General features: G+C 37.6%; 1 protein-coding gene and 1 pseudogene across 9 annotated transcripts in view; both read right to left on the bottom strand.

The window, feature by feature from the left end:
- Positions 1 to 5,646: 5,646 nt before the first annotated feature.
- Pak3 (p21 (RAC1) activated kinase 3) overlaps positions 5,647 to 15,177 on the bottom strand; it is a 259,192-nt gene continuing 249,661 nt past the window's right edge. For 8 of the 9 annotated variants that reach the window (XM_076918848.1, XM_076918846.1, XM_076918850.1 and 5 more), the window contains 2 exons: positions 14,028 to 14,165; positions 12,034 to 12,211 (listed from right to left, as the gene is read on the bottom strand). In XM_076918848.1, the coding sequence (XP_076774963.1) occupies positions 12,122 to 12,211; positions 14,028 to 14,165 (228 nt within the window). In that variant the 3' untranslated portion in view covers positions 12,034 to 12,121. Of the gene's footprint in view, positions 12,212 to 14,027; positions 14,166 to 15,177 lie in introns of all 9 variants that reach the window. The other variant, XM_034484830.2, reaches the window with a different exon arrangement.
- LOC143435618 (U4 spliceosomal RNA) lies at positions 12,527 to 12,589 on the bottom strand (annotated as a pseudogene).

Here is a 15,177-nt window from a genome sequence, read left to right as displayed (position 1 = left end):
TTGATTTCATCTATACAAAATGTAGGAAAAGCAAGCTTCTATGATGGCAGATTAGCACCTTCTTTGTGTGTTGGGAGGGAAATAAGGGAAGAAAGGAGTGTAGGCAGCCCGAGTAAACAAATTCAAGGCAGCTTGCTGCAGAAATACCTTCCTGCACTTATTGCAGCACTAATCACAATTGTCACATCATGCAGTTAGCATCTTGATTGCTGTGCTGACTACCTGAGTATATGTAATTTTCTGGGTTCAACTGAATATTGTTGAAAGTAAATGTTTATAAAGTTAAGCCTCATAGTCATGTCACGCTCCCTCAGTGCTATTTTGAAATTCAGAATGTATATCTAAATACAAGCTTAAATGAGGGCTGGAGAGATGGCTCAGCCAGTAAAAGTGCTTTCTGCTAGTCTAGAAGACCCTTGTTTGAATCTTAGAACCACATCAGATAGCTGACGCTCCTGTTCTATAGGACCTAGTGTCATCTTCTGGATTCTACTAGAATTGCATGCATGTGGTGCATATACATACCGGCAGGTAAAACACTCATACACACAAAAATAATACTAAATTAATTTTAAAATAATTAAAATTTCAGGGCTGGAAATAGCTTTGTGTGTGTTTGTGTGTGTTGTGTTCTTTCTTTTAAAATTATCGTTTGTATTTTTGTTGTTTGTTTTTCAGAGAGCGAAGGCAAGCCTTGGAGTTGGGTGGGGAAAGAGATGGCAAGGATCTGGTGGGAGTTAAATGAGGAGAAACCATGAGGAAAAGATATTGTGTGAAAAAAAATTCAATTGAAAATTAAAAAAGCAGGAACTGCTTTCCCAGAGAGCATGGTAGAGATCTCAGCACCTATTCAGGAGGCTCACAACAGTGTAACTACAGTTCCACTGAAAGTGATGCTCTTTTCTGGCTTTCACAGGCACCTTCTCACAGAGCACAAGTGACAGACACTTCCTGTGATGGTTAGAATGAGAATGGCCCCTATAGTTGATTGACTAAAGTTGGTAGAACTGTTTGGGAAGCATTAGGAGGTGTGGTCTTGTTGGAAAAGATTTGTCACAGGTTTTGAGGTTTCAAAAAGTACTAAAATTGTAGAAAAACCATCCTTCAACAATTCTTACTCTCTTTCTGAAGGGAGAGGACTACCTGTATTGTATTTAAGTGATTTGAAGCATGCTAATCCCATTACTTAAAACAATTTAAATTTGAAAGAGGCTTTAAGTTCATTGGCTAATATTTGTCCAACAGGAAGGGGGGAGAGAAACTTATGCTTATTATAGAATTTAGTTGTTAATGACTTCATTCTATACTATAATATTGTTCAACATAACATTGTCTTCTAACCTGTCAGGTAAAGCAATTCAGTTGTAAATTACAGGTTGTAAAATTAAAAGCTGTTTCTTGTTATAAGTTTTATACTGTAGTCCATCCATGCTCACAGGGGAGAACTCAAGATATTTGAATGATCTCTGTCTTCTCAGCAAGATCTTAGAAGCACAGAAAGGCAAATCTTATTACTTAATATAGTTGGAAATGGCGACATGTGGAATTAATAAGAAAGTCTCTGACAGAAAGGTGATCAGGAGAAGCAGTAGATCTGGCGCTGGGGCTGGGCATAACATTCAGCCTATGTCAAAAGAGAAGTGCCATATAATGTTTATTGCTTTAATTATTACACACCCTGTTGAGATCATTATAGATTTGCATATAATTGTAAAAGGTGATCTCCCTCCTCCTCCCCCTCCCTCTCTCTCCCCACCCTCCCTTCCTCCGTTTCTCTCAGCATTTCTCTTTAATGTCAATGTAGTCTTGCTTCTTTTTTGTGGGGATGTATATTTCTAAAAATTAAGAAGTGGTGGTTTGAATGAGATACCCATAGGCTTATTTGTTTGGATATGTATAAACCTATGGATACACATGGTGGAATTATTTGGGAAACATTAGGAGGTGTGTTCTTTTCTCTTTTTTTTAGAGGGTGTGTGTCACTGAAAGCAGGTTCTGATGTTTCCAAAGCCATACAGTAACCCAGTTAGCTTTCTCTGCCTCACACTTGTGGATCAAGATGTAATTGCGCAGTGATGCTGGCTCAGGATTAGCAGATGCTAAGTAGTAGTAGTGGTATTTAATATATGTATGTGGCAAGCAAATAGATGCCAAGCCAGCACCTTGGAGCTGATGCCTCCAAGAATATACAGTACAACCACACTTTGTAGTTAGCACTTCAGCTCTTAGAACTTAGAACTGTAGTTAGAACTTCAGGACCTAGAAACTGGCCACCTGGCTTTCTCAGGTTAAACATACAAAGAATTCAGAGCTAGGATCTACATATGAGAAAGAATAAATGACATTTGTCTTTCTGAGCTAGGGTGGCTTCACTCAGTACATACTTTTTCTAGTTCTATTCACAGATGTGCAAATTTTATAATCTGATTTTTCATTCTGGTTAAGTCATATTCCATTGTGAATATGTTCCATATTTACCATATCCATCTATCAGCTGTTGGTCATCATCTTGGTTGATTCTGTTTCCTAGTTGTTGTGAATGAACCATTGATTTGCAGGTATTTCTGTAGCATGATATAAAATCCCTTGAGCATATACTTAGGAGTGATATAGGTGGATCATGTGGTAGCTCTGTTTTCAGATGTTTCTTGGCTGATTTCTTTAGTGGCCTCTCTCATTTACATTTTTACCAACAGTATATAAAGGGTTTCTTCACATATACACCAGCATCTGTTTTCATGACTGAGTCATGACTTGGGCTATACTTTATTTAGTGAGATGGAATCTTGAAGGGGTTTTATCTGCATTCCAACCCAAGAAAAATTCAACTAAAAGGAATGGCAGAACACAAGTGACATGAAAGAAGAGGGACTTTTATACTCAGGGTTAAATGTTCAACTGGAGCTAGGAGGCTCGGGGAGAGGGGAATATAGGGTGTGTTAGCCAAAACCAAGAATAGACAAAGCCTTATGGAAATCCACTAGTTTGTAAGCATTTATGTACGTAAGTATACATACATATATATACATATATATACACACAAATACATACATATAGATATGTATATGTGCATGTATATACATATATGCATACATATACATGCATATTAGATTTCCATATATACATACATGGGTGGAGTTGAATAGAAGTACCTGTATTGGTAGGCGAGATTGGTCCCAGAATATATAGAATATTAAATGAAAATGTCAGTGCCAGGCACACAGGCTACCTCTTTGTGAGCTGCTCGTCAGAATGGCCTCAGCACACCCCCTCCTCTGCCAAAAAGCACAGGATATTGCCATTGCTCTTGGTTTTCCATCATAATCAGATGAGACCCCATTGCTGAAGATAACACTTTGGATGCAAGGAATAGAGAAATCAACCTCAAACTTACCAAAAAAAAAATTCTCTACAAGTTGGTTAGCTTACAAAGTATCAGAAAGTCTACTTCCTGTGTGCAAGCTGCTGAGAGAGAAAAAGGCATCAGTGGGTTTACTCAGTGATGGACACAAAATGCTACAAAACTGACCTGCTGGCAGTGGCTCCACTGCTTCAATAGCTATAATGAAGGTTATAGGGGTGACCAACTGCTTTTGACTGGTTATAAGGTTTCTCTACTGGAGGGATTTCATGTTTTGAACTGTAAACATGGCCAAAAGACCATTACTAAGGAGATCATGGCCTCTAGAAGGAACCTACTCTTACTGGTTTTGCTAAATGACAATGCTGTCAGACTGCAATTTATGTTTATAGCCATAGATGTGTGATCCTCTCAACTATAGCTAGAGAAACTTCTTTTTGCAGTGAATAGAGGTAAATGCAGAGACTTACAACTAGTCAAAGTGTTGACCAGAAGTAACTCTGAGTTCTCAGTTGTGGATAGGTCATTTATATCAACTTCCCTCCAACCAAGGCCCATTGAACTTCTCAGAAGTTCTGCTTCTACTTGCAGAGGCAAAAAGAGTATTGAAACCTGGCAGGTAGAGAATAGGGCTGTGAAATACCGACTTCTGGATGACATAGCAAGATGTGGTGTCCTGCATAAGACCTGAATAAAACCAAGGCAGTCAAAATACCACTGTTCATTGGGATGGGGATCCCAAGGCCACACCCATATTGGAAGAGCTATTGGCTGCTGATGGCTGCTGAGGGAGGGAGAGTCTCTCTTCTTTGCTCATTCCTCTGTGGAGAGTTATCCCCCCCCCCCCCCCCCCCCGTGAGCTTGTGTTCAGCACTAATTGGATGTGGGGTTAGCAACAAAAACAACTAGAAAGAAGATGAACTTGGGAGGAAGATAAAGTAAGATAAAGTAGGAGCTAGGGGAAGGTAAAGGTGGATGGATATGATCAAAATACATTGTATAAATATATGAAACTCACAAACAACAAAAATACTATGTAATATTATTTCAATTTCATTAAATGGGCACATAGAAAACTAAGGGGAGACAACTTGCTTTAAAAGACGTTATACAGGGATAAGAAGCTAATAGTGAAAGAAGCAACACAAAAATTCATACACATTCTTATTTACTCAAATTTACAGTAAATGACTCCAACGGTCCACACAAAAACAAACAAGCAAACAAACAAACAGACAGACAAAAACCTATGAGGCCTGTATGTAAGTAACAGTGCATTGAAAATCAACCAAGTGGCATTCAAAAATTACATTTATCTATCTGTGTGCATTTGTGTGGGTGTGTTGGGGTACCGATGTCATAGCATGGGAGTAGAGGTCAAGAAAACAATTTTGGGGAGCTGATTGACTCCTTCCACCACATGGTTTCCTGAGATCAAACTCAGGTCATTTTGCTTGGAGACAGGTGCCTTTACCTTAGGAGTCATCTCAAAGGTCATCATTTGTGGGGAAGATGAATGTTATTGCATCTACTTACACAAAGGTATAATACTTTGCATACACACTCCAGCAAGAGCAGTAAATGCAAAGAAATGTGTAAGTGAATGAGTAAAGATTCTCGGTGAGTCTGTTTTGGAATTTCTTTGATCCTTTGAAGACTTTGATATAAGATATGAGGAGGAGCTAGAGAGGCGGCTTATCAATGGCAGGTGCTTGCTTTCTGCCTTTGCAGAGGACTGGAATTCAGTTCCCAGCACCCACACCAGGAGGCGCACGACTGTCTGTAACTCTGCTTCTGGGAGGTCTCATGTGATTATTTGGCACTCATGGGCACCCACACACATCTGTGCACAATGCAAACACACAAACACATGATAAAAATCTTTAAGAAAAAGATGTAAGGCAAATCAGACCATCATGAACATGGCATTGCATGTTCAGAAATTTCCAAGCAGAAAGATGATCAAAATTGACTTGTTGGTTACCTGTAAATTGTTATGGTGATTTTCCTTCATCTACCTTTGAAATCTACCAAGTTTTGCTTTGCTTGGAATATACACACTTACTTTTTTGAGCTAGTCTATGTAAATGTCAGGTGGAGAGTCTGAGTTATTCAGTGGAAGATTCTTTGAGGCAAATCTTGTATTGGTAGAATGCTGGCCATTTTATCACCTCTATATTTTTAAGAGAATAATATTTTCCAAAATGTGAAATAGGGAAAAAAAAAAACCCTGATGAGATCAGGGTCAGGTGGGAGAGTGACAAAAGAAAGAAACAAGAGAACACTGATGTTTGTCATTTTATTTGCAATACTTTAGGTCCAAGTTTCAAACTGCAATATTTTTACACTCAAGACACAGTCATGCACAATCCATATTTCAAATTTCTATTGCTTCAACCACAATTTAAAATAACAATATCAGAAATGAAAATCCTGAAAAAGATCAGCAGCTGAGGGCAGAGGGATGGAGTCATACCATCAGCAAGTCTATAAAAGAAATAACTTACTTAAAAATCAAACAAACATAAGACCATAAATACCATTAATCCAAAATTACAGAAGAATTTCACTACACATGGGTTAACAAATAACACATTTTGACAAAAGTAATGCGCAGCCAAATGAGATACAACTTCGATAAATGGTGACAAATGAAGATCCTCCTCAATCTAGTTTATCTGGATGTTATGAGTTCAATCCCAGTAGACATCAGTATCTATGTAATCTGGCAGCTACTGTCAGATGTACTGAGATTTTTAAACTCAACCCATTAATGGTGAAAGATCTTACCATCACTAATGAATATAGTATATGCGGGTCCAAAAAGCACACCACACACAAGCACACACAGTGAACTTGAATTTCACACTCCGGGCTGGTTGGCACTCTGCTGTAGGCAGGCAGTAGGGACCATCCACTGAACTAACTCCTAGTTTCTCTACTTTTTCAGCAGCATACTCAAATAACTAGCCAATTGCTGTGGGAATTTTCATGAGAAATGTTTTCTTTGATCCCAACAGTTAATTTGTCAGCTAAAAGCATGCAATTGCCTTTCTGTTGCTCTTTTTGCAACTTGTCAGTACATAGGTCCACTCTGTGGTCTTAGCCATTAAAATGTTTAGGTTCTGCCATCCTGTGCCATGTGTACTTTAATGCTCTAAGCCCCATAACTGCTTAATAGGAATAGAGAGGCCCAAGTACAGTTTGATTCTATTTGACTGAGTTTCTGTTTTAGTAGCAAATGCTAGCCACAGTTTAATGGAAACCAGACTTTACGTACAGTGTATAGAAAAGGAAAACTGGGAACATTCAGTGGAAAAAAGACATTAAAATAAAAACAAAAGAATTGTAAGGAAGTTGGAAGGTTTCCATGAGTTTGATCAACATTCCCTGGTGCTGTTAACTTCATTTACTTGAGTTTTTCCATTGTACATGGTTCTATGGAGCTGCAACGTAAGAGATCCAGGCTTAAGCTTGTGATATTTGCCATCACTTTGGCAGGTTGAACTTGCAAGGCAAACTGTCACCCCACACAATGTTAGAGCTTTTGGAAAGACCTTGAAGAACAGTTAATTCAATGCCCTTATTTTATAGATGAATAAAGTAAAAGGTTTAAGTGATTTTTCTCGAGGTCACACAGCAAGTTAGGTAAAATACCCATGTTAACATCTAGGTCTCCTTCCTGAGGATGGTTACTTCTACTACATCTGACTTGTTCTCTAGCATTACTGTCAGTTTTTGCCTAGGTACTGAGTCAGATGAACATGGTACTTGCCTTACTGTTGGTATAATAGGACAGCATTCACCCGATGGCAGCTTCTGTGGAGAATCTGGTGGCACTAATTAGATTTCCCAAATTCACCTTGCAAGTTCAATGGACTTAAGTGGCAGTCAATGCTACAAGTTGGTAGTGTTTGTATAGTCAGAGGTGTGCACATGGCGATATCTCAATTCCCACATTTGTAGATCCAGTGAGATACTGTTTGATGATAAACAGAGATTCCCATGCTTGAGAAGTTGGTTAGATATATTTGATCACTGAAGGAGTGTGAAGCAGAAGAGATAAAACTGAAAGCCAAACAACCTGAATTTATAGTAGAAATAAGTCTTTTATGAAAACCTCTTTCGTAGGAGAAACATTTCCCTTATTCCCAAGGCCCTATTTATTTCCTTTCCAATCCACATGCAAATATATGTTCACTATTGTGTGTTAAAGTTATTCCAAATCCCAGGCCCACTAGACTGTCAGGTTACAAATGCTGAATTTTAGGCTTCTTCTTCCAAGACTGGGAGATGTTGATACCACATGCCATTCATTTGTTTGAGTGAATATTAACTTCAGAGAGTGCAGAAAAGAAGAAGATTCAACCAGCATGGCAGGGTTAAGACTTCCATATGTATTATGAACAGCTAAGTAAATGCTTTTTTAGTTTTCTGGGGACATGGTCTGCTTTTGATGGCTTTGTTTAACATACATTAGTAAAGTTTTCACCTAAAGTTTCTTTGGTGGGTTAGAAGAAAATTTTTCTCCTTTGATGGCTGGCCTCCCTTTCTCTTAAAAACCCCCACAATTGCTGCCTACATGCTACAGTCATGCAGCATAAGAGCATAAAGAGACCATCCCAAGCCAAAACTAATAGGACTGGAACTGAATGTCAATAGACCATCTTAAATATTTCTCTGAATAATTTTAGAGTTAGGCTTAATTGTATATGGTAATTTCCATGGAAACCAATGGAATTTGTCTATGGTCATTTAAAAAATACTCCTATCAGAATGATAGGTCCTGTTGTAATGAACTGGTGGGAGCTAGCTCTTTTATCCTTCTATCCTTCCAAAATTGATGTTGAAAACTTTTTAAAACAAGCTAGAAAGGTGGCATCTAAAACAAGTATTATCAATGGGGCTAATTAAGTTGTTAGCCCTCCAATGTAAGGCAAACAAAATAGACGCCTGGATGCCATACTAAAGCTGAGGGCAGCCTGTTTTGTAGCAGAAGAATGCATTTGGAGTTCTAGCAATGATGTCTCCTTAGCTTGACTTAGATAATAGTCTCATAAGAAAGCATGTGCCATACCTGAGCATGTGCCAACCTCAGTACCCAGGCAAGTATTAAGCCTACAGAATAATTGTAACTAGGAAATATCTGTGCCCTGCATGCTCTGGGCTCTGGCCAGAAGGCATCTGCTTCTGGTATCTCTTCTATGTTTCTATAGTTCCCCTTCTGTTTTTATTTATTTAAATTATTAATATATCAGTACCAAAGAAAGAAAATTTCTGAAAGAAAAAAAATTTCACAGAACCCCACCACCCTAACACAAGTGATTTCAGTTATCTGTGTTCCCAGTCTTTATCCATATGCACACTTCTTTTTACATAGATGTAATCCCTGTTTGTATTATTTAAAAGCAACTTCATAGACTCTCTCTGAGAACTGGCAGTCTCATTAGAAATAAATGACCCATTGAGGAAATGGATATAATTATTTACACAATCTTTGAGGTGAGAAATATCCATTATAGACAAACATCTTAAACTATCGAAACAGTTATACAGAAAACAGGAAGCAATTTATATTTCTTTTTTTTTCTTTAAGCAATGGAATGTGCTTCACAGGGGAGAGATAGATGTGAGGATTAGGTGGTTCAACTAAAACATTGGAGGTGCAATTCATACGCCTAAAAGCAATCTGAAGAACACAATTAAAGAATAAATACTTGAGTTAAATCTTTTCATGTGACTTGGCCATCCAGTAGCCAAAATGGAGCATGGATGCACAAATATTTACAATAACACACAGACATGATCAGCAAGAAGTCATTACCCAACATGTTGATTGATTTAGGGGGATTGTGTCATCCCCAAATCCACATGGGATTATGACAACAAACTGGATCCTTGCTACAATATTAATGTTCTATTCTTCCTTAAATAAATAATCTTTACTGTGCTTCTCACCCTTCCCTGACTTTCCCACTGCCCTATTCCTACCTCAGGACATTTTTGAATCGACATTCAAAAATGTGCCCACAAATGTCTCAGGGCACACTAGTAATGTTAAACATCCGGATAGCCTCACCTGGATTAAGATGAGCTCAAAACAAAATCAAGGAAAGGGAACAAACTACTAACCATCTGGAGGCTGTTGTTCAAGTATAGCAAGTATGGACCCTCCAGCATCATTTTGGCATGAGAAATAGTTTCTCTCTAATACTTATTAGAAATATATGGAACTCTTCAACACAAGTAAAAGACATTAGAAGCTGTTCACATTTGAAAAATGTACACAGGTATAATTTTGTACAAGTACTGCCTACTAGAATAGTCTATTAATTCTTGGTACAAAGTAAGTACCTGGCTCTTCACTGTTTCTATGCTGAGTGGAGAGCATCAGGAGCCGCCATTTCTCTGCCAACAGTGAACTGAAGGACCACAGCTCCAGGTAATTCTAAATAAGGATAACAACAACAATAACAACAACAACAGCAGCAGCAGCAGCAGCAACAACAACAACAAAGGCCTTTACAACATGCAAAGGATGTTAATTGATGTCTTGGACTTCCCAACCAGGGATTGGGTTCTCTCTATTAGCCGAGCATAGCCACCAATCAATTGAATCCTATTTACATCCCAGGTATTTTGTGAAATTCCCTGGCACTACAATTGGGAAAAATCCTTAATTTAAAATAAAATAGAATAAAAAATTAAAGTTACTCCTCTCTCACGAGAGAGGTGTGACATTTAAAAATTTAGGCCCAGATATCTCTTTGCAAAATAATCTTGAAATCAATATAGTCATTTGATTTTCTTTTCACATTTGTCTTTTATTCCGTGGTGGATATTTTCAGGGAAAGGGTAAACCCCTCCCTAATTTTATAATGTAGGAAAATAGGAAATCCACCAGTGGTACCATCTCTCAACATAAATATATGTACTATATGATCAGCAGAAACTCTAGAGAAAGTGCTTTCATTTGAAGGAATGGATGGATGCTTAAATGGACAGATGGACCTCACAGAGCAGAGAGGCATATGCCACTCATCTTGCTACCTCCCCCCACTGAATGTAAGTAAAGTCTATTCAGTTTCTCTAACTCTACAAATTAAGAATGCCATATAACATAGATTGTTGGCTTTTCAAAGGCTTAGAGAAACAACTTTCTAGAATTCATACAACTGACTATACACACAAAAGAGACATATCCTTTTCTATGCAGACACCTTCCAGATGTTTTTCTACATGTAGAAGATTGATAATTTCTTAATAAATACAAATAGTGAAATAATAATCAAATTTTGGACTTTTCTTCAAGCCACAAAAGGGATTTCACTGGACTATTTCTTGGGAAATATGAGTAAAGATCAAAATTAATTTTTTAGTGAACTTCCAACATGTTTATGAACATGCTTTTAAAGAACAAACGCCCAAGAAACTAAATAAGAACATACCATAATCAAATATCAAAAAAGAGAGAGAGAGAGAAAGAGAGATTGGAGATACGTAGAAAAATCAGTTTCAAGTATTGAGAGCTAAGTGTTGACTGGGATGTAACTTTCATTGACTTTCCATTTCTTAAAAAGTTGAATACTTTACTATATCTCTGATCTCTAGAGCTTTAGAAAATTCTTATGTGTTACAAATTGCCAGAAATGAATATTTTTTATCATGAAGAACATTGGCTAATGGATCTATTTCCTCAGAATGTGCGTATTGTACAATGCTTATGTTACAGGAGCACAAGAGAGGATTAAATTCACTATTAGCTTTGCTTATGTACTGCCCAATGAGGAGTTCTGCATTTTCCTCTTGGCTCTCAGAGAAAGTCCCACCTTTGTGTAGTAAGGTTTCTCCCATTAGAATATCTTAGGTTTAGGACCTGGACTCACCCAGCAGTGCTGCCACATTGTCAGTGTGTCCGTTTTCTGTTATCACAGAGGCCAACAAGCTGTTTTACATGACAATTCAACTACTAAATTAGCCTCCATGCGAAATGCGACAGGATGTCACAATTAGAGCTTTGTTAGGACACAACGTTTAAAAGCCCATCCTGAACACTCATATTCCTCTCTGGTTTTGGAAAATGTCTTAAAGGAAACCTTTTCCAATACAAATGCAGAAAAATAGGTACACAAACCAAGCCACTACTACAGAAGAAGAATAAAAACTTGCGACTCTATTAGGGCATGGACGTCCACGGCTTCACACGGCACTTGTTCTATTTTTTTTTTTCGTTTTTGTTTGTTTTTGTTTTTTTTTCTTTGCTTTTTTGCTTTCTTTTTTTAAAAAAAAACATTTTGACATCTTTTATTTTTCTGGACATCTAATGACAATGCAAGTGAAAAAACATCACGTTGGGTAAGGGCTTTTGAAAGAGGTTCGAATGAAAGAGGGACTACTCTCTAACTTAAAAACAAACACAGCACTATGAAGAGGGAGTGTGCATCTTTGAGAAATCTTTTTTCTTCAAAGTAAATGCACAAAATGAGGGGATTCACTACTGGCTCTTTCGCTTCACGGTGGAAGTGGCCACGTAATGGCTACTTCGACATTGCTGCCCTGTGTGGGCTGCGGTTCAGGCTTACAAATAAATTACATAATCTGAGGGAGTAGGAAAAAGGTTTATAAGAAGTTTCTATTCACTTGAAAGTTAAAGAACCCCGACTCCATTTGACTGTCTTTTCTTCTGTGGATCCTGCAGCAGAGTTTTATTTCAGTCTTACTCATCCGGGAGACGGTGAGGGAGGGGTAAGGCTTGCAGTTCTAACGGCTACTGTTCTTAATTGCTTCCTTTGCAGCGATAATCAGAGGAGTGAGGCTGGAGAGAGGCTTGGCTAATTTTAAAAACGGATGCTGTAAAAGGGAGAAAAAAAAAGAATTACTAGAATTCTCCCTTCCCATTCATACAGTGGTTGTCAAGTTTCTTAATGTTGTGACCCTTTAATACTCTTCATGACCCTCATGTTGTTCTGATCCCCAATCATACAATTATTTTGTTCCTACTCCATAACTCTAATGTTGCTACTGTTATGAACTGTAAATATCTGTAAATCAGTAAATATCTGATATGACCAAACAGGTCATAAACCACAGGTTAAGAACTACTTTGTTAGTGTTACTTTACCTATTCCAATGTGCTCCTTTGCATTTAATTGTGTTTTGAGTACTCATTAGCAATAATCGCGCCTCGGATAAACCTCATTGACTAAGATACTGCCATTGTGCAAAGCTTTGAGTACTCATTAAAACACTATTTTATTTAAAAGTCCCTGCCAGCTTTTGTCCTTAAGATTTTTTTTTCTGTTTTTGGTCTTTCACTGTCATGGAATCCTATGGAAATTAAGTTGGCACAGCTAGAATCTCTTCAGTATAGAGTTTGGAAACTTCCACTCAGTAATGGCCAGACACTCTCTATTTCTTAAATTGAAGAATGGTGCTGGATCTGCTCTCCGGCTTGAGAAAGTATCTTCAACTGAGCATTAAAATCAATTTGACTCTGAAACCATTGGCTCCCTAGCTGCCCAACCCAAGAGCTGTGTCTCCACCACTTCTATTGGCTCATCTGCAAGAGTTGATGCAAGCAAATCTCCTTTATTTCTTTTAAATGGTTGCTTTTTTGCAGATCTGTGACATTTGACTACCTCAGGGATTTTCCTCCTCTTTTTATCTTTACTTCCTTTTCTACCTCTTGTTCATTGCAAAGTAGCTCTCATTATCTTGTTTTGGTAATTAATATCTAATAGATCTCATTTCCGTCATAGTCATAGTTTCAACCCATCATCTGCTTTATAGGGATAATTCACAAACTCAAAGTGTGTGTGTGTGTGTGTGTGTGTGTGTGTGTGTGTGTGTGTGAGAGAGAGAGAGAGAGAGAGAGAGAGACAGAGAGAGAGAGACAGAGAGACAGAGAGAGGGAGACAGAGAAAGAGAGAGAGAGAGAGATGATGTGCCCCCACCTCCTGCCTCCCTTCTGTCCTCCTTATCAGTTGTCTTCTGAATATTTCCTCTAGAATGTTTGCTTGCCATTTTAAAATCAATATTTTGAAAGGTATGTTAAAATTGCCACAACAGAGATATTTTGTGTAACATAAGCTACAAGGACTTTGGAGTCACAACCGTGAGGTTAATTTCCCCCAGTATTATAATTACATAATTGATTCTATGCTGTATTTGTGTGGCTACATTAATGATATTGTATCTTTGACATCTTAGGAAAAAAGGGTGTGAGAAGGACATAGATGTGGTGACGGGTGTGGAAAGATGTGGAAGTTATGTAGAAAATCACCTCTGGCCAAGAGCACCTCCATATAACATCCAGAGGCACAAGTAAAGTTCAGAATAACAACAACAACAACAACAACAACAAAAATAAACCAGCAATACCAGAGAGTCATGTTTGGGTTAGTCTTTCTTTGCAGAATCAGATTTCAGAAAGAACAAAAGAGAATTATAGATTAAAATGCCAATTCTTCTTTAAAAAGCAAGGCAACATAATCAATCAATGATGCATGTAATAGATAAATGACAATACTTAACACTCTCAGAGTCTAAAATTGAACGGCAACAGCCCCACTCTAACTACATGTCTTTCAACAGAGATCTCTTCCTGCCACACATTAGCGTGGAAAAGCTCAGCATAACTTTGGAATCTGCCTTATTTTATTTTCACCTGCAAAAGCTCCTTGGCAGATCCTCGTCTGTCCACATCCATCTCAAGACAGCGATTTAAGAAGTCACGGAAAACAGCTGACAGTCTCTCGGGATTCTGGAGCTCTGGGGTTCCATTAGTGGCTATCAGATATAAGGCCTATAAAGAAAAATATTCAACTCTAGTCAGCATATACATAGTAAAATCATACAAGTCAGTTTTCGTATTTATATTTTAGATCTTTAAAAAAGCCCATTTTAGAGAATTACATGGACATGGTTTCTGTTGGAATGTAGGACAGAGAATAGGTTGTATTAATAGATAGCTTAACTGCTGACTCCTAACCTGGTTGGTTATTGATCTGATTATCCTTGGTTAATAATAAAAGTTATTATTGTTGTAGTAGAAGTTCGTCATGTGGATACACCTTAATACTATCCTTAGACTCATGGAAGGAGATGGAAAAGACAAAAGTAATGTCATTCCTAGGAAAATGGATGGAAATAGAGAATGTAAAAAAAAAGCCAGAGAAAGAAAGACAAACATTATGGGTTTTTTTTTTCATGAATGAAATGTAGATTTCACACACACACACACACACTCACACACACACACACACACACACACACACACACACACGCATATATTTGCGTGTGAATGTATGACATTGAAGTAGAAGAGGAGTTATTGAGGAAAAGGAAGGGTATGGGCAGTGGCAGACAGGATAGACAAATGGGGGTCAGAATTATCCAGGTATACACTAACACAGGAGTCAAAATGCCTTTCTGAAGGCTATCACTTTGTATAATGAACATGCACAATACAACTATACAATTGCATATTTTAAGGAAAAAGTTAAGACAAATCAACTTGTTAAAAGTAGCTCTCTCTGGCGTCACAATTACTGAGGACTTGATGTTTACAAAATATTTTACAGCTTTCATTTTTTTTCTACGATAAACACAAGATTGATTTCATTATTTTAACCCCCATCCTGAAACAATAGTTAAAATGCATTTTCAATACAGTGGCATCCAATCCGCATATCTTTTACTTCGTTTTCCTAGGATTAAACATGTTTTCCATTAAATACTACCCTTCGAAGAAAACAAAAACATCAGACTATTTCTTTTTCAATGATAGTTTTCATTGTAACTGCAATAGTATTATT

Source organism: Arvicanthis niloticus, chromosome X (assembly GCF_011762505.2).
Source record: "Arvicanthis niloticus isolate mArvNil1 chromosome X, mArvNil1.pat.X, whole genome shotgun sequence".
Taxonomy (NCBI): Eukaryota; Metazoa; Chordata; class Mammalia; order Rodentia; family Muridae; genus Arvicanthis; species Arvicanthis niloticus.
The sequence above is the reverse complement of the archived record's forward strand: the minus strand, read 5'-3'. Positions and strand labels throughout refer to the sequence as shown.